General features: G+C 38.1%; 1 protein-coding gene across 2 annotated transcripts in view; it reads right to left on the reverse strand.

Annotated features, from left to right (window-relative positions):
• syn2b (synapsin IIb) overlaps positions 1–25,444 on the reverse strand; it is an 85,547-nt gene that overhangs the window by 30,897 nt on the left and 29,206 nt on the right. For both annotated transcript variants that reach the window (XM_061043154.1, XM_061043153.1), the window contains 2 exons: positions 3,810–3,867; positions 2,015–2,106 (listed from right to left, as the gene is read on the reverse strand). In XM_061043154.1, coding sequence (XP_060899137.1) covers positions 2,015–2,106; positions 3,810–3,867 — 150 coding nt within the window. The remainder of the gene's footprint in view (positions 1–2,014; positions 2,107–3,809; positions 3,868–25,444) is intronic.

Consider the following 25,444-nt stretch of genomic DNA (forward strand, 5'->3'; position numbering starts at 1 on the left):
TTCCTACAAATTTGATTGGTTACCCTAATATTGTTTTAGCTTTGAGAGATTGCTAGCATTTGCTAATTCACACTGAACTCAATTTACAACTAAGAAAGGGGACATTTTACAGGTCAAATGATAAAGATAAAGGGACAACTAAAGTCAGCAGGACTCATCCACCATTGTCTATAAAATATTTCAAGGTAACTTGTGTAATAGAAGTAGCTGTGATGATAAAACCTTGAACAAAGAGATGGGGATACTTACCCACTTTCCACACAGAGTGACAGGAGAATACATTTTGAAGTCACACAAGGAACTAAACTTGGGTTACATGGTCAAGTCTGGAAATTGATTTAATCAGATCCCTGGTGAATCGCAACTAAAAAAGAAGTTTGAAACAACCAATTGATACCATTCAATCCAAAATACCAGTTTTTTCTTTTACATGTGTGAAGCCTGTGTGTTGCTTTGGGCTGATTTAGCTGTTTCTGAACTGTATGAGGATTGATCCAAGTGTCTTCCTCTCATTTACCATTAGGCACACTGACTGCAGGCTCCAGCTCCACTAATCTTTGCTAAATGATATTGTTCCAGTGTGATTTTACCTCATTCCTCAAAGGTCATGGCGTTTTATTTCATTGCTTTTTTTCACTCTTATTTCTTACCCCATGTAAAAATCAGTCAAATTGCTGCAGCGTAAAAAGTGAGATTGGAAAACAATAGACATTAGACAGGGTAAAGACCCTGCTGTGACATAATAATAATAATAATAATAACATTTGCAACTTGAATTCTCAGGGTGTTAGGCAAATTCAGTGCTTTGACTTGAAAGCGATGGAGACGGTGCAATTACGGAGATAAATGTAGATCATTAAGCCGGTCTGAGAAGCCTCCAATGAAGTCAAACAGGGGCACAACGGGACAGAGTGACAATTAAGATGGTCATTTATCTCACAAACTGTCCATGTTTAATTAAAGCTGATGCCATTATACCAAAAGAAAAGTCTATAAGGAATCAAAGTTTCCGACTCTTTCTTAGGCAATACTTAATGTTGACTTTGTTTGTGTGTGGGCATGTGCACACCACCCCTCATAAAGTGTAATTACAGGGGAGAGTCGCTGATTGTGAGGCTCAGGCTGACTTCTTCATTTCCTGTTCGTTTTGTTGGTTGTTAGCGATGGGAGTTACAGTCACAGCTGTGTGTGTCAGCGTGGTCTGTGGTGTGTGAGTGGGTCCGTGTGATGTCTGGTTTACAGTAAGTTCACATGTTTGTACACACATCTACTGCGCCAAGTCAGTGAGGGAAACATTGTGGTGAAATGCCTCTGCCTTTACACCACTTATCACATTTTACAGTAACCACTTGCATTCCTTTTTTTTTTTAAAGAGCAGCCTGAGTGTCTCATTTCACCGACAGTCTTTGTGATGCTTGAATATGGTACAGAAGCATTATGGGTGGGATTGACAAATGAGTAAAGTCTGATTTTTATTTAAATTTTTGGTTAGGATCAAATGTCCAAAGCTGGTACTTTTTTTTTGCAGGGTCATCTCTTGGGTGTGCTTTCAGCTAAGAGTCATATGAAAGTTTGAGGATTTGTATATGGTAACTTGGGTCCAAGGAATTTAGCCTTAAAGACACATTTTTAATGTCAACCCTACATTGTAATACTCTCTGAGGGCTGTACCTAATCCGTACATGTTCCTAACCCCAAGATCTGTTTTGCATTTCCACTGCAGACAGTACTAGCTGGATTTGTTTCGGAATTATAGCTGTGTTAACCGCGTAGCATGACTAAGTTTTCCTAGTAAAACAATGTCTGGACCCATTAATGTATTAAAAAAAAGTTCTTATAAACCATGCTTGTATCTTTTTGATAATCTGTGGAAAAAGAGCGGGTTCATGATGGTTTGAGCCAGAGTGATGATTCTGTTGACTGAAATGTTTCAAGCTCAAACCTTAAGTTACAGGTTGGTGTGCTCGGTACCTCAAGGGGTAATGGGAAATACAAAAATGTACAGGGCACTAACCTGACCACTTTGGTCCCGCTCCTAATGACCTGCATGTCCACGTTACAGGTGCCATTTGACTGTGAGACCAGGTTGACCTCTGAGAATTCAGCCTGAAAGTGAAAACAAGAAAGTTTAAAAAGATAAACACATTGAACCTTAATTAAAAATACATTGAGGATTGTGCTGTACAATCATACTGTCAGTTTTGTAAATGTGTCAGTGCCCTAAAGAAATAACTTCTCTACCATATGCAAAAAGAAGAATATAAACTGGTTTAATTGCGTAAGAAAATACAAAACTATTCATTTATTTACAATTCTGATTTAATAATTGTAGAGGAAGCAAAAATACATTGTAAGTGAATAATTTATTTCTAATTAATAAATGGAATATGCGGTAAGCAGTGTAAAGAGATGACTAAAACAATGCTGTGACTCATAGCTGCTGACTCCTTTCTCCTCTGGTGCCTATTTTTTATTCTTTCTGTGGTGAAGCTTGAGGTTGTAATTTAACTGTTAACTTCTCTCCGGTGCAAAAGTGTTCTGTGTGAAACCCCAGAGAAAATAAAGTCATTGGAAAAGCAGTGAGTACAGTAGTAATGCAAACACAGCCTACTGGTTAGGTGGTTCAACCAATATGAAACCAACCTGTCACACACTCTTACTTTATCATTTTACTATGTACAGTAAGTACAACAATGCAACAATTCTGGGTTAGTGTGGTAATTAAGTGTGGTTTATCATATTTATATGTGGTAAACATGCAACACAAAGGTAGTTTCAAGTACTATATATGTTAAGAAACTTCTACTACTGCTAATGCTAGCATAACTCTGGTGCTTTGAGCTAACTGCTAGCATTGGCATGCTGACGTTGACATGGAGCAGGTAATGTTTACCTGGATTCACTACATTTGTTTAGCCTGTAAGCCTTGGCCAATTTGTAATAAATACAAGCACAGCTGAGAGTCATGGCAATTTCAGTTGTTATGCTGGTAATAAGCAGTAGGTTTAAAATAATTCTACAATTCTACAATTCACTTAGCAGACGCTTTTATCCAAAGTGACATACATCAGAGAGAAAAAAATAAATTTGAGCAAATATTTACCAGGGTTTATCACCTTAGTTTAGCCTGTTAGCTTGCTAGCATTGGCTACATAGAACAAGTGTAGGTGAGAATTATGGTAATTTCACTGTTTCTGCTGGTAATGAAAGGTCAGCCCTAAATATGAGCAAATATTGGCCAAGTTTAGAAGTAAAGTTGAAGCATATTTTTGAATGAACTCTACAATCCATGAACCATTTATAAGCAAATGTAGCCTAATGAGTATTCAAGTCATGGTTGTCAAAATGTTTCCCTTAAAATCAAAATGGTGGCATCAGGGTTTCAATAAAGTTAGCAGGATTCACTCTCTTGGATTGCATTTCTACACAAACTTTTGTCCCAGTCGTCTAGCTAAAACATTTAACTTAATACCTAAAGACTTCTAAAACTGGTGAGCTGTTTGCACCACATAACTAAAGTGTGATGCAATAACCATGTCAAAAATGTAATGGTGATCCATCCAATATTCAAAAGGTTCAATAATCTAAAAAAAACAACAACTAGGAATTCATAAACTTTCTGTATAAGCAAAAGAGCAGCAGGGCATCTCTTACAGAGTCTTATGTTGTGTAAAATTAGCCTGAGAATCAGCATGAGCTTTTGAATATCATTATAAAACATCAATATAGTGTCAGTTCACTTTAATCTCTTTCTAAGCCCTCTTAAAAAATGACTCAAGGGTATTGTAGTTCTTAAAAAATCAATATACCTGCTCCACTTTGATGTCGTAGTCTCCAAGGACTTTCTTCCCCCGAAACACTTTGGCCCTGAAAGAGAGAAGAGAGAAAATAAATATAAAGATGACATTTGAACAATCTAATTTGTCTCTGCTGCCCTCTACTGGACATCACACTCACTGTGGAATAAATGAAAGAAAGAAAATGGATGCCTCCTCATGCACGTACATGTGTAAAAAAAAAAAAAAAAAAAAAGACTTTGTGTTCATCCTTGTAATCTGCTGCAGAATTATTACCATAATGAGCCTTTTGAAAAGCTTCAACACATACAGCAGATCAGTGAGGCCGTACCCGAAGTGTAATTAGTTTCTTTTCAATGCTTGGTGACATCAAAATCAGGGTAAAGAAAGAGAAAGAAACAAATCTGCTGCAATATTAAATGCTGCCCCAGTGATGAATGCCTCCAATAACTGGGTGGTTTCGATGTTGACTTCTTAATATCTTTGCTGCCACTTGCTTAACAGTGATGTAGAGACAGATTACAAGTCGCGCACACACACACACACACACACACACACACACACACACACACACACACACACACACACACACACACACACACACACACACACACACACACAGGCAGATGGAGAGCAGAAAGACAAAGATAGAATTCAGACAGAATGAGACAAGTTGAGAGGTTGCCAATACACAAACAGGCAAAATGCTCGGGTCATCTCATTTTACATAACATCGTTAATGGAGCGCAGATGCTTTTTACCCTCTGTCTGTCATCTATGCATACACTAAAGATTAATAAAGCAATAACCAAGAGCATAAATAGACCAAAACACCTTTACAGTATTTTAAGAAGTATGTTTAACCTCCTTATTCACTATTTTCCAGGACTTCTTTCGACTCAACAGGTTTTGAATAATCTATTAGAACCATTTATCCCCACCCAAACACTATGCCAGTTTACATGCCAAAATATGACGCTAAATCAAATCTCATCTGCACTCGTGGCTCCTCTCTGTGCCAATTAGATTAAAAATGTATGTCAGAGTCCCTCCATATAGCCTCATGGGACCTGTGATAGTGCAGCACAGAGGTATCATGCTTGTTAGAGTGGTTCATTATGACCAGACCATCTGCGGGAGAAACACTGAGGGGAGAATGCAATAACTTCTAACAATCAATAACCGCGGCAGTAGAGTTAGTGGCCTGAGAATCAGTGCTGCTAGATAGTGCCGTTCTAATACTGTGTGACTGTGTGTGATTTGTAAAGCACTGCAGAGGAAATGAAAACACCATTTCGATGCTACGATGACATTCAAACATCCACCAATGACATTTATGTTTATTTCATTTAAAAAAAAAAAAAACACCACGCACAGAAGAAATATTTCCTGAGGTTTTTTAAATTAAGAAGTTGCATGAAGGTTACTCAGAGAATTCACATTTTAAATTTGAGTACAGTAGCTCTAATCCCATTACCACTGAAGGGGTCCAAATAAGCTCCACATGCAGCATCTTTCGTGCACAATTCAGAGCAATAGACAAAGACATGGGGATGTCAGGCCAACACAGCAATGGACAATTATGTTGTTCAGCAGAGGGGCTGATGATGTAGCCTCCTTATTTAATTCCTCCAAACAGCATAATGTAGCTGTCAGATAGCAAAACACAACATGTGCAAAAATATGAAGCCTTCTAACCGAGCTGTGAGTGAGGTGTTTTTTGACAAGATTTACATGCTTTTCACAAAGATGAGAATCAACCTCGATATTAAACCTTCTGTGATGGAAAAAGGAGCAGTTTTAGCATTTTAAGCTTTCAACACTGCTGCTCTGTGTTCTTTTTAGAGTCAGAAATCGGGGGGAGAGATATTGGGGAATAACATGAAGGAAAGGAGCCACAGGTCAGATTCGAACCCTGGCTGTCCGCTTGGAGGACCAGGGCCTCCGTACATGGGGCGCTTTCACTTACAACTAGGTGCCCAGCGCCCCCTGCTGCTCAGTGTTTGATTATGAAAGACACCAACAACGTTTTTTTATTTTGTGCGTGTGTGTCTGACTAATTTCAGAATCCAGAGGAGCAACATTTCATCTTTAAATACAAGGAGCCATGTACACCACTTGGCTCGAAATCAAAAGATAGAACTATGGCAACACTTTCCACATTCATGGTATCTAACTCCAGCCAGTGCTAGTTATCATTGCTCAAAATTTCAGGATTCAAACTTGTGTACTTTTTGAATGCATTTGCTCTTTTAAATCTTGTTATACATAATGAATTGTGCTCTCCTTGTGCATTTAGTACAACATTTTAATTATACATCCAGCTTAATTGAATTGTGTTTTGCTCAAACAATTTAATTTGTTATTGTTTGTAGTGTCAAAATTCATAAGCCTCTACTATAAACAACCCAGCCCCCCCATAGCTCCCCAAATAACAAATCTCTGCCCCCGCTGCTCTGTTCTCCCACACATAACAGTATATCAGGTTTCCTAGCTTGTAATGAGCTTTACAGCGTCACTGAGCAGCTAACACAGCTATAGAGTTTAGTCCTGTTAGACTAAACGATACACGCATTATTGTTGCAAGTAATACATCATCTCTGACAGGTCGCTTATAAAGTTTGCTCGATTCAATTTCAAGCACCCACTGGTATCTAACAGTAAGACTCAAAAACGTCAAGGACTGCAATGTTTCCATCACTCAAGATATGTTTGGCACTTTAAAGATGAGCCCTTTAATGTGCACTTTAATGAAATTGAAGCAAAAAAAAAGGAAATCAAACAAACACAGGAGCTAGAGAGGGTTAATAGATACACAGAAATGGCACCCACATGCTATGCTTCCTGTGATATATGTGTTCAAATATTCAAAGTATGTTACTTAAAGGTCACATATTGTGCAAAATATACTTAACCATGTTTTTCTATCACTCATGCAGTATGTGTCTGCCTACAAACCCCCTAATTATGAGCAAAGTCCATCCTCTCCCTCTTTTGCCTGCTCCAATTTTCAGAGAAAGTGTGCTCAAACAGGCTGTAAGGTGATTTTCCCTTTGTGACATCACAGAAGGCAGTAGTCCCTCCCCCAGGTGGGTGACACTCCCACAGCCAGGTGTTAATTCCCTCTGAATCTGCCTTTTCACTGTAAACAATTGGGCATGGTTGCCAGAAACCCCAAGTCGTCCAAGCCATTCTAGGAAGAGGCGTGGTCAAAACACAGCTGACATGGATTTAAAGCTATATACACAGAAACAGCCTGTTCTGAGCAGGGCTGAAATGAGGGGTTTATAGGCATGATCAAATACAGGAGCGTGGTGGATTTTTGGCAAGAAACTTCACAGAGATTTTTCGAGGAGCTCTGAGACGTATTTAAGCTGGTTGAAATGGAGGATAATATGTGACCTTTAATGTGTTGGAAAAGAAGGAGTACATGAAAGTAAACTGTGCTGCTGCAGAGTGCAACAACATGAAGGACTACTCTCAGTGATATTACCTTAAGATGAAATGTCTGGTTTTCTAATCACAGATGTAAAGAGACATTTACTTTCAAAGACTTTGTAGACGTAAGTATGAACTCAATTCAAGTTTAAATGGATCTTAAGCTGAAGCCAATTATTTTTTACCCATCACCAGAGTGTGTGAGGAATACTTAACAAAGAGAAGTTGCAGGCGATGCAATATACATCTCAAATCACCCATTAATAGCTGTACAAATTGGAAACCATTTAAGTTTCTATAGTAACTGGTGCAGATGTATTGATTTACTCAGCTTTATGTGGGTGATATTAAGATTTAGACTGCCTCTAGCTATTATCCAAAAGCAGCTGAAACAACTGTGAGATGTGGCAGGCTGGTCTGAGAGTGTCTTTTATTCATGATGCTCTCTGCTGAAGTAGATGCAGCTGGAATAATGGAAGGTTTATAGATAAAGGCATAATACATGCAACATTTAAAGTACATAAAATCATACAAAATAGGTGTCATGCTAAAAGATAATAAAGTAGCCATTAATATAATATGTTATTCTAACTGACTGCATCATGTCAAGACATTGTCAGGATTAAGAAGGATAAATTAGATGGACAAGCGACTGATGCAGGATTGTGGAGTTAACAAGGATGCCACTGAAAACAACCTTGTCCAATAATGGCTCTGTGCTTGGCTAAATTCACCAGCTGAGCTCTGTTTCTGTTCAGGGTCATTTGATGCGATCCAGCTTTCATTATTGATCAGTGGAGTCAGAAAGTCTGAGACCTGCACATGCTCCAAGAGAATGAAACATTTTGGAATGAATGCAAGGTAGAGTAAAAGAAGAGGAAAGGATGATACAGTGATATGAAAAAGAGAGAAACTACAAAGAATGAATGAGTGGGGTAAGTGTCGCAAATTATGGAGAAACTTAATACAAAACATGTGCAATAGCTGTAGTGTGGGCTTGGGTATCCAAGGCCACTGAATGATCGAACAGTCACAATATCAACATGACTAATTTCTCTGATCTCAGAGACTCAGCAAAAAAAAAACCTCTTCCAAAATACAAATTTATGTTTGGTTGTAAAACAGAGATCAAATGGACAGAATAAGTCTTAAGAAGTGTGCTCCTAAGCTGTGATTTTCAAAATACTAGGGTCCTTACAGTGATGGACAGAGACAATAGTCAGGGTATAATGACTCTTTCTGATGCACATTAAAACAAAATACAAACAACATTATGATCTTCCTGGTCATGCTCCTCCACACTTTGAGGCTATTTTCATCTGGTTTCTCCCTTTTCTCTTTCATATCACCACTTTCATACCCACTCCCTCTTCAGGCATAACGTAATCATTTTCCGTCCATCTGTTTTTCCTCTCCCCTCTGTGGTTATCTTGATCGATTTGATGCAGAGACACATTAATGGAATGTATGCATACAAATGAACCGTGCGGATGAGCGACTGATCTTTAATGGGTTTACTGGGACGGGAGTGATATTGAGAGGCAGATTGTGTTACCTTGTTGTTTTAGAATGGAAAGAAAGATGGGGTGTAAGGTTTAGAAAGTCAAGGAAGTTACCATATTCACAAGGTGGCCTTTTTCTTCTGTTGTCATGCAGGGTAAGAACCTCAAATGTTGTTATATAGTGTTGGAGGTCCTGCTGTGTTCAAAGGTGTAGGTTGTAAAAATGTTGAATCTAACGAACTGTAATTGATTTAGCGCCTCAATGCTTTTATGCAACTGTAAATCCTTTGCATAGTGAACATTTAGAGTGAAGTATTTAGGCAATGAAAAACAGCACATTAGATTAAGAGGTCTTATTGACCTCACCCACTAGTCTTACTGAAGGAGACTTTTGAAGCCTGTCGATGGCAGTCACCATATTAGTAATGTCTCAACCTAACACCAGGCAAACAGCTGGAGAGGAGGCAGGTCTTAAGCTTCCTGACAAACAGCTATACCTCTGGCCCGTCAGGCAGGTCAGCCACGCTCCCTTATTATGAATAACTCTTATCCTTCAGAAAATCTAGATGAATAAGTTATTAGAAAAAATTCACCCCCCATACCAAATTTGTCTTCTGAAGCAAAAACACGTTTAGCATATTTATTTCCACTGTAAAAACAAGCTTTCTTGAATGGGATGTGTACGTGTATTAAGGGGCCTCTTCCGCCAGCCTCAAGTGGACACTCGGGGAACTGCTGGTTTTCACACTTCCGCATTGGCTTCATTTTTCAACACCGGAGGATGCCAGTAGATCAGTAAGTGTTGTATGAATAAAAGCCATTCATTTTTGCAAATTAAAACATTAGCTAGAAGTTGACTAAATGCGAACATTGCTGTTTGATGGTGTTAAATGATGTGATAAAAAAGGCATACATTTGTATCTAATTATAGCTAAGTGGTTAAATGCTAATTCAATTTCATCTGGTCGTAGCTAATGAGTCGACAAATGTTGTGTTTTAGGAAAAATATGGCCCAATGTAATTGTAAGTTTGCTATGTTTATTACAAGATATAGAATATAGAGGACGACATTATCACAGCATTTGAGCTTCCAACAGCCACCTGTATAAAATTAATATAAAGCAGTCTTTTCAAAATTATAGCCCCATCCTCTGTCCTCCCACCCCCCCTCCCCCCTCCAAGTGAAGAGTTATACAGTTTAAGTGTAAGGCTCGTTCTGATGTTGAGCACAGAACTCTTTTATCAATCCCTCCTTTCCTGGCACAGCAGTATCGCTCTCGCATCACAAGATCACACACTCTGGCCTTTTATCAACTTGCTCCAAAAGTGGAGTGAAAATGTGTGTAAAACAAGCCTCCGACTGCTGAGGTGAAAGGGCAGAGAAGTGTTCGAGCACTCCTGTCAGCTCCACTACACTGGGAGAGAGACCCGCAGTGTAATTATTTGGCGAGCGGGCATGTTTTCCCTACAGGTGCAGACAGACGGTGTAGACACATGGTAATGAGAGTACAGTGGAAGGAATAACACAGGAGAGTGAGCTGGCTGCAGACCAAGGCTTTATTTCAGTATGGAAACATTCTGACAACATGGTACCTTCCTACATTTGATCGTAAAGGTTTTTTTTTATGTCTACTGTACCATAGTGAAATGGTAAATGGATTTGAGCTTACTGTATATAGCGCTTTTCTAGTCAAGTAACTAATCCCATTCATACACATTCACACACCGCTGCCGAAGCAACTTGCACAAGGACACATCGGACATGTGGCTGCAGGAGCTGGGGATTGAACCCTCGACCTTCTGGTTGAGAGAAGACCGATTCTACCACAGCCTCCCAGTGGTGGAAGATATGCATAAATCTTTTTCATAATGCACACGTTGCCATGCTGAATTGTTTAAAAAAAACTTGGCAACAAGCATTAGCATCAAAGTATACGAAAAGTTAAGTTCTTTTTTATACAGAACAGCCCATTTAAGAGAAATGTATACTATTAGAACTGAATCATTGATTGATTATAACTCACTAAACTGACTTGAGTTGATATGATAGTACCTTAAACACTGCTGGGTAGATTTATCACATTTGACCTTTTCCATAATATTTCAGAATATTGCTCTAAACCAGTTAAGTCAATAGAAACTCAATCTATCAAATCAATTATAAGTATAAAGTTCCATAAAATGTAAGTACTCAAGTAAAGCACAATTACCATGAATTTGTGAATAAGTGCAGAAACTGATGGAGCACATTTTTGTATTTGCTGGTAGAAGAAACAGAACTGTAGGAAGTTGTTTTACCACAGGAAACAGATTGATTACATTTACCCTGAAACCCTTTTTTGGGTTATGGCCAGAATGATTACACACTTCATTATTTTGACCAGTTATTACTGCAGGGAGTGAAAAACAACAACAACAGCTCCCTGCATGGCTTGATGCATTTTGCCTGGCAACACTGATGCTGTACTACACAGTGATGAATGTGTGACGCCACTGTCACTGTGAAGAGCAAAGCACAGGATCAGAGGCTCTGCATTCGAGGTGTCAATAGAAGCAGAAAGGCCGAGAAAACATGATTAACAAAATCAATTCTGACACTAATAAAAAATATAGTGTTAACATTGAACAAATAAATGTACAGTATACTGTAAATGAAAATAGTATATTAGTGGTATATAAATAGAGTTACAAGAAAATGAGTCACTGATCAAACAGTCTGCTAATTATCTAATAATCTAATTATCTTTCCTTTAACAAAGTCTGCTTCACCCGACTTTATCGATCCAGTGTACTGCTCAGGTGATGTTTGTGTCATTATCTCACAATGTGTGTTTCTGAGATGTTCTGACAATGCGTCCGGACAAGCAGAACATCTGATTGGCTGAGAAATCATGTACCCATACAAAATGCTCAAACAAATAGGAAGACAAACAGACAAACAAAGAGTTTTTCGATCAGTGTGACTTTTGTCTCTGTGAGTGTAGTTGTGTGCTGTTGTGCACATTATGTGTGACGAAAAAAATCAGCCAGAAGAAGCAGAGCTGTGATTGAATACACTGACTGAACATGCACAGAATACAAAGTGCAAAGCTTTATGTCAGAGGTGTTGGCTCATGTTTTCTGCCCTGATATGAAAATGGGCATGAATTATTTGACTGCAGCCAAGCGGCAACCTCAGGTGTTGAAAAATGAAGCCCATACTGAAGTGCGATAAAACTGCAGTTCCTTTGGAGCACCGATAGCCAATGCATAGAGGCTATACTCCTCGTCGCAGCTGCTGTGGGTTCAAATCCCTTTTTCTGCATGCTATCCCCCACTCTCTCATCCTAACATGTCCTGTCTTCCTTCAGCAGGTCTGTCTAATAAAGGCCAAAAGGTTAAACAAATAAAACATGCAGTTTGAGAGCAGTTTCAAGTGCCCACTTAATATTTGTTTAAAAAAAAAAAACAGCTTTTTGCAACTCAGCTCACCTGTTTTTTTAACAACAAATTTCTGAATCATAAAAATGGATAAATAATTAATCAGCCATTAAAAATGACAACTCCTATTGGGAAGTGGTAATAAAAAAATAAAATAAAAAAAAAGAACCCTATGGCAGGTTTATATAGTTTTCATGAAGAGGTGCAGTATTCTTTGTTTATCTAAAGTGCCGTAAATAAAATATAACAGCAGCTAGTAAATATATCTTTCTGCACACTTGAACATTATTATGCAAGGACATTCATTTCCTGGTTGTCCAATTCTCCTCAGTTTTCTTACATCATTTAAGAAATGAGTGTCAGAGACAGAGGTGTGTTTGTGTGGCAGAACAGGAATCACTGTCTGCGCTGTGTTTGTGTGTTTATATTACATTAGTGTGACAAATGACGACCTACAGGTCCCACTGTTTCTTTCATGTAGACAAACATGAACGCTTCGAAGTGTGTTTAGGTGTGTGTGGGTTTTTGTGTGCGTCAGAGCACCCACTGACTGAACATCTGTTTACAGAGAAAAGGCATTTCGGAGGAACATCTTGAAGCTAACAGCACAGTTGATTGTTTTCCTGAGCTTTCACTGAATCTGGCCTGCAGATATCTAGAGATTTGTTTCTGCGCTGTGTTGGTGTGTGTGTGTGTGTGTGTGTGTGTTTCTGTGTGTGAGTGTGGTAAGCAGAGATGGGTATTTTTTTTGTTGGTGTGAGTGTTGAGGAAAGTGTAGCTGTTGGGCTTCTGGTCCTCGGGAAGCTGAAGGAGTGACAATAATCTTTTTTATCTTGTCCCTGTGATTTGACAGCTTTTGTTTTACTTCATGCTGCAGCTGTCTCTGCATTTCTCTTGTGCCTCCTCTTATTCCTTACCACCTTCTTTACCTCAGTTTCTCCAAAACATCTCCTCTTTCTCTAACATTCACCTTCACATCCTAATACACTTAACAGAAGAATATTTGTGTCTGTATTATCAGATTATCCGTCTCTATGCCGAAACTTATTGTCCATCCGTAGATCTTATGACTTTCCTTTAGTTTTTTATTGTTAGAGCTTAAATTACACAATACTATTGAGCAAGTTATAACACATATATACACATATGTGCTACTACTTTGTTGAAATGATCTTAACATCTGAATAATTATAGTTCCTTAAAGGACCAATATGTAACTGTTTAAAATTGCTACTGCATTCTATTCTATTCTATTCTAAAAACATGAGAGAGCACTGCCTCCCCCCGCCCCTTCCTTAATAGAGTCGTTGTTCATTGCTTTGTTGGTTGCTAGGTTGCGATGTTGCGGACACAGTAGCTTCAGTGTTTAGCCGTCTCTGGATTGATCTTGAAAACGTTCTGTGTTCTAACCTCTTTTCATTTTTCAAAAACATCTACAATTATCCTAGTTTTACCACGTTTCTGTTCGTAGAGCTCATTAGAAAAATGTTTAATGGCTAATGGCTTTTTAGCTTGGGTAGAATCAGTTATATGTCAACCAGTTTGTTTGCCCGTTTCCATCGCTGCAACACCTGTTGGTTTGCCATTTGCCTGGCAAACCGAGGGGCAAAACCACCATGTGGGGATGCCGCCTACTTCTCTGGTCCAAAAAAAACCAGACCAATCCGTACCGGAATCGAAACTTAGAAGGAGGACATACAGGCTAATGCAATTTGTCAGAAAAGCCAGCACTTGAACATAGCATGTTTCCTTATGTTTGATGATATAGTAAGGTCATTGTATGATTTTACTCAGTAGATATGTTACATATTGGACTTGTGTTTTGTTTTGTTTTTGAGCAGCAATGAGAAGTAATAGTTCCACATAAAACATGATGCAGTACGAAGGAGTATTAATGCCACGTTATGGGGAATTTAAATCAAAGTTATAATTTTACAAGATTAATTTAGTAAATTTACGAGAGTAAAGTCATAAATTCACAAGATTAATGTCGTAAAAATGTGGTTATATCAGAAGAGCAGCGGGCCGCCTGTTCCAAAACGAGGAATGTTGAGCATCTTGTGAAGTTATACTTTAGTAAAGGTTTCACAAATAAGGAAATACTACTTTGTGTAGTCTGTAACACAGACTGAGTATTAACTCTATGTGGAATGATCTGCTTTAAAAGAACAGCTTGACAAGGTCTCAAAATATCTGATTACTTGTGTTGGGGCTTTACTTATGCAGATATGAAACTACATATTCTTTTGACATATTGGCATCACATTGTCATGAGTAGCCTATCAGGACCCTGAAAAGATACTGCAAGAGGAGAAGGCTTTAAGGGTCTTCCTTTCATCATTTTCACGAATGCGGATGGCTGCTTTTCTGTTACAACCTTTCAGAAAAATAATTTTAACCATAGCCTAATTTAAATCTAATTACAAATTTAATATCTTAAATTTGCGACTTTATTCTCGTAAAATAACGACTTTCACCTAGAAATTTTAGTTTTTTTTCTTCTTTAACATGGCCCTAATACTCCGTCATAATATAGAGACAACAAGGGCAACACTCCAGCAAAGAAAAAGTGATAATGGCTCCCCAGGCTTCCCTTAACGTGAACAAAATGTGATAAAGGGCCCTGCAGGTTGCTCTTTGTTGAGAAAATGAGAGTCTGCCCTTTGTTGTTAATAACTTTCTACATGTTGGTGCCAGACCACATGCAGCTAGAGCCCAGTTTTATTTCACCTGCCAGTGCTACTTTAATACAACCACACTTTTAAAATCAAGAGGGAAGTATTGCATGTTTTGATTTACTTTATTTTACAGATTTATTTTCCAGTTTCTTTCAAATTTAAAGTGTTATAAATGATTTGTGTACAGAATAGGATGCATTATAAGGAAAGTGTAATACATTACATATAGACAGTGTAATATGTAAGATCTGTGCAATATAAGGCTACTATATATATCTGCCTCATTGTGTCTGCATACACTGTGTTAGTGTAAATGTGCATGTGATTCCTTCCTCTATTCTCTTTTTTTTTAAAAGGTTTAAAAAAAAGAAAGAAAACGTGTGTATTGTCTCATTTTATTATCGGTTGAATTATCCACACAATTAGCTTGAAACTATCAACATTAAAACTCAAAGCATAATGAATACTTTGACATTATGTCTCCTTTGACAGCTTTATTTTTAATTGCAGGACTATTAAAATTCTGGATAATACTTTTATACTTTAATGTGGCGATATATTGACTTTGTTAAAGTAAAAGATCTAAAATACCTTTAGCACAAGAGAGAGTAGATTTCTAACCAGAGTTTTCAATCCATACTTTTGAATGCAGCTGTTCCTTCTCTGCATCAAGACCCAAGGATTGAATCTGGTCATGTTTTTTTCTCAAACTTGAAAAAGCTGACAGCTTTGGGTAGAAACATTCTGTAGTCACCTTAACGAGAGACTGCCTCTGAAAAAAACTACAGTAACAAGAAAACAAACTAATGGTTTGATTGAAAGTCTGTTCACAACATTTGTCAGTCATGAACGGGGGGGGGGGGGGGGGGAGTAAATTGATTGGGAATGTCAGCTTAATACAGCTCTGAGTCATTCATATTTATCAATATGTAAATGAACGAGAGGATTCAGAGACTGAGCACTGCTCTAACAGGAGGAATGTTAATAAGGAAATATCAACAAATACTTTTCCGAGAAGAGTTCCAACACTTATTGGACTATGGATTTTTCACTTGATTTAAGGTGTTGCACCAGAAAAAGACTACCAACACAGTCATAAACCTTTCACTGTGTTTTCAGATCATTAATCAGCATGGTTGACGAAACCAACAAATTACCACAAACTACTGTATGTAGCATGATTGTTCATTTCATCTTCATAGATGCACTAGGTTTGCACCAAATTTTATGGCAATCCATCCATTACTCGATGACAAATTTCACCCAAATCTACAAAACATCCACCTCATGCTGCTGCTGGAGGTGAAGCAAGGATCATCAAAGTCTATAAAATGAACCATTGATGAATCATGAATGACAAAACATCTTTTACAGTAACCTGATATTTCAGGCCAGACTGTATTAGTCATTTCCAGAGCAGAGAAACTTTGAAAGAGTGTCCTCTAGTTTGTAACAGTGAAAGTCCAGAATGCTTATGAAAGGATACAGAGAGGGTACCCTCCCTGCACAAACGGACCCTATAGTAAGGTAACGTGCAGTGATTTATCCATGGACAAATTAACCAACAGCGGAGTCTCTTCTCCAACTGCATTATAATCATGAAACCCACAACACAAAAAAACAACTAAACAACACAAAACCAAATCCATCTTTTTGTTATTGATGCCACATTGCTTTACCAACTGCTGCAGGGCTTACAGTATGTCACTTAACCTTTACGACAGACAATGTGAATATGGGCCTAAAGGTCTGTGGTCCTTCAAGGAGTTTCTCTCCAGTGAGCATTATAATTGTCTGGAAAAAGAAACATATTGTCTTGTTTTTAACATTATCATTCACATCCAGCAGGATCATCTACAGAGAAAACTTGACTACAAATGGTTCAAAGATGACAGGATAAACTCAAATTCAACTCAAAGTCTGCCTTTTATCTGTTTCTTTACAGAAAAATAAAATAAACCCTGCCAGGAAACATGCCCTCCAGTCATTGTGGGCTTTTAGAGATCAAGAGTCGGCTTCTTGTTTTTTTTTGTTTTTTTTTAAAGATAGGGTTTACCCTCCCGCTGAATGCTTTATTTCATGACTGAGGCACACGGGTAGACACAGAGTGGAGGAGGCAGTGTTTTAAAAAAAAAAAAAAATTGTAAGATTTTCCCCCAAGCAATCCTTATAGATAGAGTCCGGTCCTTAAATCAGGATTTAACAAGCTCTCGACATGACAGAACTACAGTCAACACTTTTAATGGTTGGATAATTTGATCCCACTGCAGCAGATAAGTTATAAGAGCACAAAATCCCTGGGCAACAATTGTTGCCTCTGATCTTTGAGTGGTTTTGTAATGGCAGACACGGACTGATTCATCTCTCAGCGTGGTGAAACTCAGGTGAGCCTCTTCCTGGTTTTAATGGTGGGTTGAGAACATTTGTCTGCTGCAGAATGGAGAGCAGATAAATCAATGCAGACAGCCCTGCTGTGGCTCTGCACCAATAAGACTTCAGGTGCATTATGTTCAGGCATCTGTCTAGCTGTTGTCTGGACCAACAAAAGTCGACTAATTAAAGGCACTTATAATTACAAACACAGTCTAGTCTCAAGAAGAAAAATTCAAGGTTGAGTGGGGTTTTGAAGCAGTTAGAAGCAAATTGGTGTCAGCCATGCAGCACTTCAGCTTTTCACCTGACAACAACTTCAGAATCCGATTAATTGTAAGCTCATATTATTTTCACTTGAACAAAAAAAAATTAAAATGTTAGTATCTTGTCAGGTTTCTTATTAAAAGTTTCTTAACTGGATGGTAATATTAACCAGGCACTTTCAGAGCTCACTAAGGGGTTGGATAAGGAGCACTCCGACGTGTTTTACTGCAGAGAGTAAAAGAAGTGATGATTATATCTTGCACAAAAACACAGGATTTGTTTCCTTGGTTAATAGCAGAGAAATTGGTCTTATTATTTTAGATAACTTAATATTTTTAGCATAACAAATGAGATGCTATTCAGTTTGTTTTGTTGAAGTCTGGAGCTCAAATCTCAATGACAAGGATCTCAAAATCTCAGCAAACCAATCGTTCTACACTAAAGTAGCTTTACTAACAACTGTTTCTAGCAGGATTCAACTAGGAATAAGTGAGACAGCTGGATATACTGACCCTTTAAAGTTACAAATGCCATTTTTTTTGTGTTTGTTTATTGTTCAGTCCACTCTGATCCTGTATTTCATCATGCTTATAACTCCATCTTTTTTTTTTATCCCTGCTCAGAGCAGGGTGTTTCTGTGTCTACAGCTTTAAATGCAAATGAGCTCAGAGGGCAGAACAAACAGCGAGCTGTGGGTTATGCTGCATTCATGTGGTGTCAGAAACATCGGAAAAACAAGTTTCCGAGTTGTAAAATGGACATGAACACCTGCTCAAGTCGGAACAACAACTCGGAAACTCGGAAAAGAATTAGGTGCCCGACTTCCCGACATGACGTCAGAATCGTCATCACATGAGGGACAAACTATGTTTTGTTAATGTTAATGTTCTTTTTATAAGTTCATGTATTGCACATCAAGTTGTTACTCAAATATAACTTGTAACAGTTATATTTCACTGATCTTCTTTGTAGCATCAGCGCTGTTTTTTGCTGTCAATACAATATTCCGACTTTCTGAACTGAAATCTCGTGAACACTTAATGCAGTATTAGTCACCCACCTGGGGGAGGGGTTACTGCCCTTTGTGATGTCACATGATGATAATCAGACTGGTCTGTTTGAGCACACATTTTTCTGAAAAGTGGAGCAGGCAAAAGACAGAGAGGACAGACTTTCCTCATAATTAGGGCGTGTGTACTCCAGCTAGGGACACATATTAGTGTTCGAAGAACATAATATGTGTCCTTTGAGATCAGCAACATAGTACTCAGAACAATTAAAAGCCTGAAAGTTCCCAACATAATTTCACTTAATGGACAACCAAGGAACTTCTCTATGTTCTGAACTGCTTCTAATTTTCAGCATCATTACAACTGATCATGATAAATTAAACAGGACCTGCCTCGTAATGTGCAGTGTGAAGCCTTCTCTCCCCTCCTTAGATATTTACACATTTAAATGAATAAGTAAACACCTACAACATCTCCTCACACACTCATCTTTTTCATTGATACTGCCAAACCGTTTGCAGAGTCATCGTCACTGCACTTATTGTTCTGCTGTGTTTAAAGTGTGTGTGTGTGTGTGTGTGTGTGTGTGTGTGTGTGTGTGTGTGTGTGTGTGTGTGTGTGTGTGTGTGACGCTCTGCTGTGTGTCCGCGCGTGTTCCTCAGTTCCTCGCCCACACCGCCTGTTTGTCGTGACAACGCTTAGAGCGCAGGGTTTAATTTGAGAGAGCGAAAAGACAGAGACAGACAGACAGAGGACACAGGACTGCTGATCCACCGTTTGGCACTTTGCCTGATGGGGAGAGTAACAAAGAAGTTTCAGGTTGTCACAGCCAGCCGGGTGACGAAGCAGCCACAGAGGAGACATCAGATAAATGATGCATTAACAGTCGTTCCCATCGGTCTGTTTAAATAATTACAGCGAGTGATTTATGCAACGATTTGGCCGGTGTACTTGAATGTGAAGCGCTTTGTGACAGCCTTTTTTTAAAAAGGTTTTAAAGGTTGTATATAAATGATTTGGCTTACTTGTAAGTTGTTGGCTGTAATTTTGGTTGAACAGGTATTGATAACTACTTAATATTACATGAATAAAGTTGTGAGATAATGAGATAATATGAGCAATATTTAAATTCATAAAGCTGCATTGATGATATACGTAAGCTTTAACAGTGAAGTGAATTCATATAGTTGAGTATATTTGAATTCATAAAGTGTACAAAAGTTATTATTTTACATGTTAAAATATTTTCTGCAGCAATTATTAAATTGTGATACAAATATGCTGTCTGGGTTTTTTTTCTTATGTTTACCATAATTCAGTCCTCCTAGCGTCTGATTGGTTAGCTCAGTGGCATGTGATGAAAGAGCGACACATTCAGGGCAGCTAAAATAGTTATTTGACTCCATCCTAGTGTGATTCAACCACCCGCCACTCATGAACCCTCATGTTACAAATATTCATTAGAACAATTCATGCTCAAATGACTGTGTGATATGAAAACGTGTTTCTTATCATTACTAACCAACAAGTTCCTCCAAAGTCTCTCTGTTCAGCTCTACAGAGTGTTTAAGCATATTTCAGCTCATTGTTTTTAGTCTTCCGCCTGTCATTTTGGTCATTTCATTTTAGTTTGTTTTGGGGTGCTGTCACCTAGTGGCCAAGACACAACAGAAAAATTAAACAAAACTTACCAGCTGTTGTAACTTCAACTACCTGAAAGTGAAATATGGCTCAGAAGCATAAAGCCCATTCAACTGTATGTGTTTGAAAAACATATTCAAGAAGTGGCAGGAACTAAAGGGATACTTTGCATTGTTTGAGAATACATAATAAGCAAGTGGAGCTGGTACAGGCCTGCTGATGACATCAGCTCCATGTTTAGAAGCAGCAGACAGCCTCCTAATGGGCCGGGCGGGAAGTCCACTCCAGTTGGCTTTACCTCAGAGGAAACTGGTTGTAACGAGAAGGTGCAGTCACACAGCACAAATTCACAGCACCCCAGGATAAGTAATGTATTGTCACCTGAAGCTGGAATTGTCAAATCTAGTCAATGCATACTTTTATTTGACTTAAGAAATGTTCAAACTTGTAAATAAGTGTTTAAAGACATCTACATTCTATAATGCCAGAATCGTAATATGCATATACTTTATATTTAGCCATAGATTAACATTTTGAAACTAATACTAACTCGATCAGTCCACACTCTCTGGCCAACATGAAACATTAGAAAATCACACATACAGAGACTGTATTTTAAGATTCTGAACTGAAGCAGAACTCAACATCCATTAAAATTGTTTGTGTGATAATAAAGTATGGTGTTAGACTCTTTGTCAATATATAGAGTTCTTAATATACTGTAGACGTGATTTTATTTAAGTAAAAGACAATCACAATTTTCAATCACTAGCAGTAACCAAACTGATCTACACTTACAGATCTTCAGCCTTATCGTTACATCTTTTTGGCACCACCATGTTTGTCTGAAATTACAGTAAAAAAATAATCAAACTAGATGGAAGTTACACAAATGAAATTGCTTATTTATGCTTTGCCTCTGCACATAATAAGTATCCACTGTCTCCTTATTTTTTGGCTTAAAGATACAACCTGTGTTATCCTCTGTCACAGCCTCAGTTCAAGCTACGAGCTAAGATATTCATATTCTTCAGTGTAACTCATACCTCCTCCAGAAAGAAATTACAGCTATAAAAGCTTTCTCAATTTACGGCTCTGCTGCACAGATCACCATCAATCCTATGTTATTCCTCGGGTATTGGCAGCGTGCCCGGCTCTTAACTATCCTGTTCACTTTCCAATCGATTCCTCAACGACTGTTTTCCAACACTGAGGGCTCTAAAATGTGAGAGAGAACATTTTCCACCCCACAAAACCACCCAGAGAAATCACTATTTATTCTGACACGCAGGAGATGAACTGGTACAGTTTCAGAGGGAGATGTCAACATTGATGTAGTGATGTCTAGAGAGTGCATTCATTTGATGCAAAGATCCGTTTATTTACAATATGTTTTTAAAGTGTGTAGTGTAAAGCAATTAGCGTTGATAAGGGGAGCAGGCCTTATGAATAGTGACAGTAAGGTGGCTAAAAACATAAAATAGCTCTTTTAAACTGTTGTTTCTGGTAAATAAAACTATTACCTGCTCACTTATGATACTCCTGAGTAAAAAACAGTCATCATGCTTAATGCTGGTGTTAAATCTGAACTACAGCTACTACTACTGTTGACATGCTGTTTGGTCAATCAGTGCAGGGTTTAGTCATACTCATAGTGCATGCTGATGTGCTACTGCGCAGCTTTTCACAGACGAGGCAGCAATTTATTAGATTTTACATATTTTTTCCTGTTTTTTAAATCAGAGACTGAAATGATCTGAATGACTGAATGAACTGAATGATGACGTTATACTATCTAAATGTAAATGTAAACTCTGGATCATAAGATAATGTACAGCTATGGTGATCTTAACCTCTTGGTTTTGGAGACACTCACAATGGAAGAACGTCTACTTGTGACCCCATGATCAACAGTTTCATTTCTACCAGTTCACTTCTGTGATCTTTTCAGTGTGTTTTTAATGTGTTAAAATCAAAATAATGTGCATGCTCTTTATGAAAAATGATTAAAAAACCATCATTAACCTGTCAATTCAGCCTGTTACAAATGATGCAGAACAACCTTCCTGAAGAACTTCTACATCACTATCTTTGTTTAAATCACTTTCAAAGATGGATGTCTAATAAGCTTTCTTATAACTTATGATTAATCCATAGTGTCTTATTTATGTACTGTCTCTTTAAGCCGACCCTTGTTGTTTCTCTTTCGTTTTCTTTGCCTTCTTGCTACGTTCAAACATTGTTGTGTATTTTTCGTCAGGGGTTTTTATGTTTGGTAAATCATTTTGTAACATTGGCTTTAATAGGCACTACATAAACAATTATTATTATTATAATTATACATTTTCATAATTCAAACACCATGTTTGTACAAGAAACCAGGCGACTTGGCAGCAGCCCTGTGTGGACTGGGATGAGTAAATGTTGCTGCTGCTTTAGTTCTGTTAGCGGTTAGCATCAGCGACGTAGAGCTCATATGACAGTAATTCAAGAGCCCTTCTATTAAAGTTAAAGTGATTATGATGAGAGTCGTCCCTCTGGAAGTTTCAGTTACTTCTCAACCATTAGGAATTAGAGCCAAAACAAAACACACCCTCAACTGTCTTTCGTGTTGTGCTCTCATTGTATACTGCACAGTAATCACTGCAGTGCACTCCCTTTGAAGAAATCTTCAGGAGCTCAGGTAGTCTCTGTGCTCTGTTAATGTGTCTCCCAAATGCAATTTGCATGGCTAAGCAGTCTGTCCTGTGTGCACCAGGACAATATGTGCTGATGGATTTGGTTTTCCTGCAGGCTACGGATATCTCATATATCTTGTGATGGCAAGATAATCCTGTTTAAAACGCTAGAAAATACATTTTAAAAAGACTCTATAATCCATTTGAAAATGTGTCTCTGTGAAATGATTCTTTTCTCTTTATTTCTGCAGAGAGCTCTGATCCAGTTCAGTGTTTCCTGCCGTTTATCATGCAGACGAATGGAGGGGAGCAGTGCTTTTTTTTTGTGTCAGGATCAGTTATGTTTTTAATGAATGTTACTGATTTAAGTCATAGAAATCACAGAAATGACTGACTTAGTTCAAGCTGATATAATACTGCACTTTTCTATTTCAATATGTCAATAATATGTTTCAATCAGTTCAGTGTTGTTTAGATCTGGCCATTTAATTACAGGCCATTTACATGCTGTTGCAAGTTTATAACATTTCATGTATCGTTGCTTTAACTGATACATCTAATACAACAGGCTTGCAATGCGTAACATGTTGCACCTTTCAATGCTAACTTTTATTTTCTGTTCTTGTGTGGCAGTGTTTTTTTGTTTTGTTTTGTTTTGTTTTTTAAGATTTATTTTGGGGCTTTTTGTGCCTTTAATGGAGCGATAAGACAGTGGATAGAGTTGGAAATTAGGGAGAGAGAGAGTGGAAAACGACATGCAGGAAAGGAGCCACAGGCTGGACCCGAACCCAGGCCGCCTGCTTGGAGGACTACAGCCTCCATACACTGGGCGCACACACCAACTACCGTGCCACCAGTGCCCCCACAGTAGTTTTTGTGTTTTTTTAAACATAGTTTGAATTTAAACCTAAGAAGTCTTTTTTTTTTTTTACCTCAGTTTATGTCTTTTCATTTCTGTTATACTGCTGTGGTCTGAGAGAAAAGTATTGTTTTCTTTTATTTGTATTGTTGTACGCAGAACAGTAAGGAAAATGGTTCAAATTGAATACATCTTACATATATACATAAGTCATTATGTTAAGTTTTTATCTAAAAGGTGTTCAGAAAATAAAAGAAACACCTGCCAGTGCCACAGTTCCAACGCCAAATAATACACGTTTTGTAGAATATTGTGTTTTCAGATGTGAAAACATTAGTGAGTGTGATTTCTCTTGGATGTAAGGGAAAAGACTCTTTGATTTATAGTTCCTGTAGGTGAGTTCTTCATCTTCATATAACATCTGCTGTTAGTAATTATAATTTTAAAACAACACTACAGGGTATCTGCAGCAATTTATGTCGTATAATTTCAGTGCATTACATTAGATCCACAAGCAACCAAGTTTTATATATTTTCCACAGCCTCAGTGTTGCTAAGTAAGTAACCAAACAGATGACTCTGTTTCCCTTCACTGCCTCGTTTTAAGTTTTGAAGTATCCAGCAGAGAGAGAGAGAGAGAGAGAGAGAGAGAGAGGAGGGCAAAGGCAACAAGAGGCATATGAGAGGGTATCAGCAGTGAGAGGGAGAAAAGAGACCTTCAAGGAGATGTCTTCCAATGTTGTCGCAGTTTAATTAGTTTAGCTTGTTGAACCGGAGAGAAGTGGAAGTAGCTTGACTTGGGGTTAATAGAGATAAAGCCTGTACTGCAATCAATCATCGATCATTACAAGATCATTAAAATACTACACCCACAAACACAAAAACACACCCATGAAAACAAGAACGCACATTATAAGAGATTATAACCAGGTGCCTCTATTCTTTTTCTTACCATGCTACAAATTGAGCACTTAAAAACAAACTTTTTAATTGATAATACCGTTAAATAAAGTCATAACCATTTTACTAAAATAGAAAAAATACTCATACAAAATGATTGAAGCTCAATCATCACTTCTGGGCCTCCATACATGTGTGTTGGTGACTGTGTCTGCAGAGACCCTGACCTCTGTCTGTATTTTAATACTCAGTTTTAGTTTGGTTGACTCAAGAAGTTTCTGAGTGGGGAGTGGATGTGTCTCCCTCAGCCAATGACAGTGTGCAGGTGAGTTTAGGAGTGGATACAATTCAGCGATTGGAGGCGATTCAAACGGGTGAATATGATGGACGTAGCAGCAAAGAAGAGACAATTTAATCACAGTGACTTTTGCAGATGAAGAAGCGCGTTCAAAAAAAAAGAGGATGAACCTTGTGTTGGCTTTCACCACGGACACAGAGTAGGCCTGGTTTCTGTTGGATAGGCAGGTGCCAAACACCAGTGGTTAGCTTGTGCTAGCATGCTAAGTTATCGGCTTTTCCATTACGACATTATGTAATATTCTTAGGTATCTTGCAGAGTGTATAAGTACAAGCCGTAATCGAGCTGCAACATACATTTCTACTGACTCGACAAAGTCTTTAACTTTAAAAACATAGAGGAGAAACCTGATAGGCCACAACAAGCTCCCCTGTCTATACAGAAGAAGAGCATAGGGAATTGTTTAAGACAAGATAGATGCGCCATTTGTGTGTTTCCAGTACTCTTCATCACCCTGACGGATAGATTAATGATTTCTCAATTAATCTGGTTAGGCTCGATATCATTCAACTGGCAGAGTGTGTGG

This window comes from Labrus mixtus, chromosome 7, assembly GCF_963584025.1.
Source record: "Labrus mixtus chromosome 7, fLabMix1.1, whole genome shotgun sequence".
NCBI lineage: Eukaryota > Metazoa > Chordata > Actinopteri > Labriformes > Labridae > Labrus > Labrus mixtus.